This window comes from Saccostrea echinata, unplaced genomic scaffold, assembly GCF_033153115.1.
Source record: "Saccostrea echinata isolate AGI-Se365-2 ecotype Australia unplaced genomic scaffold, CSIRO_AGI_Sech_v1 ptg000044l, whole genome shotgun sequence".
Lineage (NCBI taxonomy): Eukaryota > Metazoa > Mollusca > Bivalvia > Ostreida > Ostreidae > Saccostrea > Saccostrea echinata.
This window is the reverse complement of record NW_026889793.1, coordinates 1,337,875-1,341,333: the sequence shown is the minus strand read 5'-3', so window position 1 is coordinate 1,341,333 and position 3,459 is coordinate 1,337,875. Positions and strand designations below refer to the sequence as shown.

Genomic DNA, 3,459 nt, shown 5'->3' with positions numbered 1-3,459 from the left:
ATTTTGTGGGGTGTCCTGATAAGTGGAGATTCTTTTAGGTCTGTGACTTGCTCTGCCATAATCCCATTGAGCTAATAAACAAATGACCACAGGTGTTTGTGAGGAAAACACCCTAATGGTTCCTGGCTTATCCCTGTCCTCTTCTAAGGCTAAATTTCTAGACCCTAAAGGTCTGCGGGTGGCATACAAATTCGCTTGAGGATATTTATCTGCTATACTTTGACTCAATCCATGAGCTCTGACTGTTAAACAGTTACATTGATGTACGATAGCTTCTACAGGAATGTTTAATAAATCACCCTGTATCTCCTGGAGACTCATGATCAAATGAGGCTATTTTTTTCTTTTTCTTTTTTTTATATACCTTTTTTTTCTATCTATATTTAGTATCATGGGGAAACCCCCCCTTTTTTAAAAAAAAAAAAAACAACAACAAGAACACATTTTTTTTTTCAATTCTTTTATTGATAACAACAATTAATTACATGACATTTTGATAGAAACATTGACAAGTTTGTCCACGACCCGTAGGTCTTTTATGATAAGTGTCTTTAAACCATTGAGCTACATAATGATCTCTTTGTAAAGCTGTAATATGGTCAAAGGGGAATAACCACTCGTCTGCTTTCTTTCTCAACTTGTGTCTTTGATGTAAATAATACACACAATATTGTCCACACACATCGGTCTTCCAATCTTGATATCGATACGGATTGGTGAGCATGACGCTGGATAAAGTCTTGAATTTCTTTCTGTAAGGGAGGAAATCCATAAGAGTCAAAATATTCCACCACTGGACTGCTCACGTACAGACACACCCAGTATTCTCCAGGTTGATCTTGAGGATCCGTATTCACCACGATGGCTTTTTCTCCAAGTCTTAATTGATCCGGTAATATATCCAAAGGGTACACTCCACCAAAAGAACTCTTTAATTCTCTGGATAAGAATTCTCTCAACTGTCCCGTATCCATTAGTAATCAATACTCACTTCTCTCTGTTTGTTAATTTCTAACAGGTTATCGAATTCTGCATACACCACACAATTTAAGGTGTTCACCGTATTGTTCGTAAATTGGACTTCTATTCTCAGATTTCCGGTTTCTATGATGTGGAATTTGTCCGATTGCGCTTCTTGATCTTTGGTGAAATCCCAGCCCCACAGAGTGTATCCGTTTTTATACTCTTCTAGGGTGATGTCCGGAGCCCAATCTTCTCCTAATTTTCCCAAGGCTTGATATAGACTCAGATAAGATCTCAGATATAAATCTTCATTGAAATTGGGCTCAAAACAACGAGTACTCATGGTCTCTCCGTTGATACTGACATCTAATTTCTTAATTCCAAAGTTTTGAAAATGAAACGGATTTTTAGTTTTATCTCCGTTAAAAGCCGCATTTTCCACAAAGCCTAAAATGAGACGTTTAGGCATCTGGCCTTGAAACAGATGATCCGTAATCTTAGATTGAGTTCCTGTCAGTATGGTAAAGGTTTTCACTTCGACTCTTCTCAAAGGATATTTGGCTCTATGAGTGTTCAAATTTTGATTAATGCCATTCATCATGACGGCCGTGGGTTTGACTTTTCTCACCCACAAGACCATGTTCAATATTTTCACTTTTCCCGTACTTAGTGCTTTGATCATCATATAGAACTGAGGTCTAGCTCGATTAAATCTCAAACGGACGTCTACGCCATTGGGTAGAAATCGGTCTTGTTGAAATAGATCCAGATGTAAACGATCAAACAAGGCTATTTTCTTACTATCTTTGATGGCCTGGTGACGTTTTCTAAATCCTTCGTTTCTAGAATTGGCCGGTAACTCTGGGACGATGGGTTCGTCAATGGTCACTGTATCGGCACCACCCCCTGAACCTGGGGTTACATCAAATGTCTTATTTTGAGCCACTCCAAGGTCTGCTACCCCCACTTCGTCCATGTGTCCTGCCGTATCTTTTTCCCACAGACTACAGGCTCTCATCTGGGTCATTAAAGTTCTGGGTTTGTAAGAAAGTAATTTCTCCAGATAAGCTTTGTAAGGATAAGTATCGGTTCCTGGAGACACTATTTTTCCATTGACACTGAGATCGATTTCCGTAAACAAGGAATGAAGGATATTATTCACCGGGGCGCAAGTGGTGTTAGCTCCAGTCAGATCACCACCATCCTCTTTGGTGAATTTACACACCATTTGAACATACGTTTGAGATAAATCCAGATATTGATCTCCTTGTCCTTTAATTTCAAATTCAATGGGAGCCGTATCCGAATTTAAAGTACTAGAAATGGGATAATATTCTTCCCATTTGGAGTCTTCTAAAGCAATATTAGTCGGGGGGACTTGGAACAATTGTAAATTGTTCATCCCACACGCACAGGAATCTGGTTGCAACATGATGTCTGTCTACTAAGATGGATTTTTCACAAATGAAGGTCAATCTCACTCGACTCCCCTATTTATAGTGTCTCTCAATCAAAGATATCTAAACCCCTTTTTCTCTTCTTAGGACCTCCTCGGGCTAACAAAGGTGCTTTTTTTCTTCTTCTTTTCTTACCGAGATTCAATCTTTGTTTCAGGGCTTGTACTCCGTGAGTTTTGACAGCGTCTTTTAAAGATCTCTTATTTTCTAACACATCTAACCCCGTTCTAGCGGCAGCAGTCAAGGCATGTTTGGCTCCCGTTTTCAGTAAATTTCTCACAACTCCTCTCCCTCTCTGCCCTCTTCTTGTTTTTCTTCTCCCTTTACCTTTTTGACCTTTCTTATTCATCTTTTTAAAAGCTAGACTTCCTCCTCTATTGAGAGCAAATAAGCCCGTATTTTTAACGGCATTAAGTCCATGAGTTAAAAGAGCATTTTTGATATTTTTCCTTTTTTTAATCACATCCGCTCCTATTTTAGCTCCGGCAATCAAGGCTTGATTACGACCCATTTTGACTAGATCTTTAAGAAATCCTCGACCTCTTTGTCGCCGCCGGCCTGAGCCTAATTGGACAGCTTCTTTCAAAGTCATCCCTATAGGTAGGTTCGGTACCATTCCCGAAAGAAAGTCTATAAAATTTCCTCCTCTTTGAGATTTCAAATACTGGCGAATTCCCTTTAAATGGGGTGGAAGAAATATGGATGGTATTGGCAATCCAGTAGGATTGGGGGTAAGGGCTCCAGTCAATCCAGAGATAATTCCACCTACAACACCGTGTCCTTTTTGACGTAATAAACCTCTATGATAGACAAACTGTCCGTGTCCTCTTTGTCTCAATAATCCTGGATGATACTGCATGTTTTCATGACTCGTGTCAGACTGACCTAAATGCACTCCAGGGACTCCTTTTTATACCCCTCCTGTCTTAAGGTTGAATACAATACAGACAGCATATCAGACAAGTCATCACTCCCAATAGGATGTAACAAAAAAGATGTACACTCATCTCAGTACACTTTTCTGAAATGAAGTTTCACG

The 3,459-nt window shown here is 39.5% G+C and overlaps 1 protein-coding gene across 1 annotated transcript; it reads right to left on the bottom strand.

Annotated features, from left to right (window-relative positions):
- Nucleotides 1-973: 973 nt before the first annotated feature.
- Nucleotides 974-2,395, bottom strand: LOC133201429 (uncharacterized protein F54H12.2-like). Its single transcript, XM_061337231.1, has one exon. It carries the CDS (start codon nucleotides 2,393-2,395, stop codon nucleotides 974-976), a length of 1,422 nt encoding a protein of 473 aa, XP_061193215.1.
- Between the last annotated feature and the right edge of the window lie 1,064 nt (nucleotides 2,396-3,459).

Excerpts from the sequence above, each read along its gene's own strand:
- LOC133201429 (XM_061337231.1), bottom strand. The coding sequence starts at position 2,395 with ATGTTGCAACCAGATTCCTGTGCGTGTGGGATGAACAATTTACAATTG.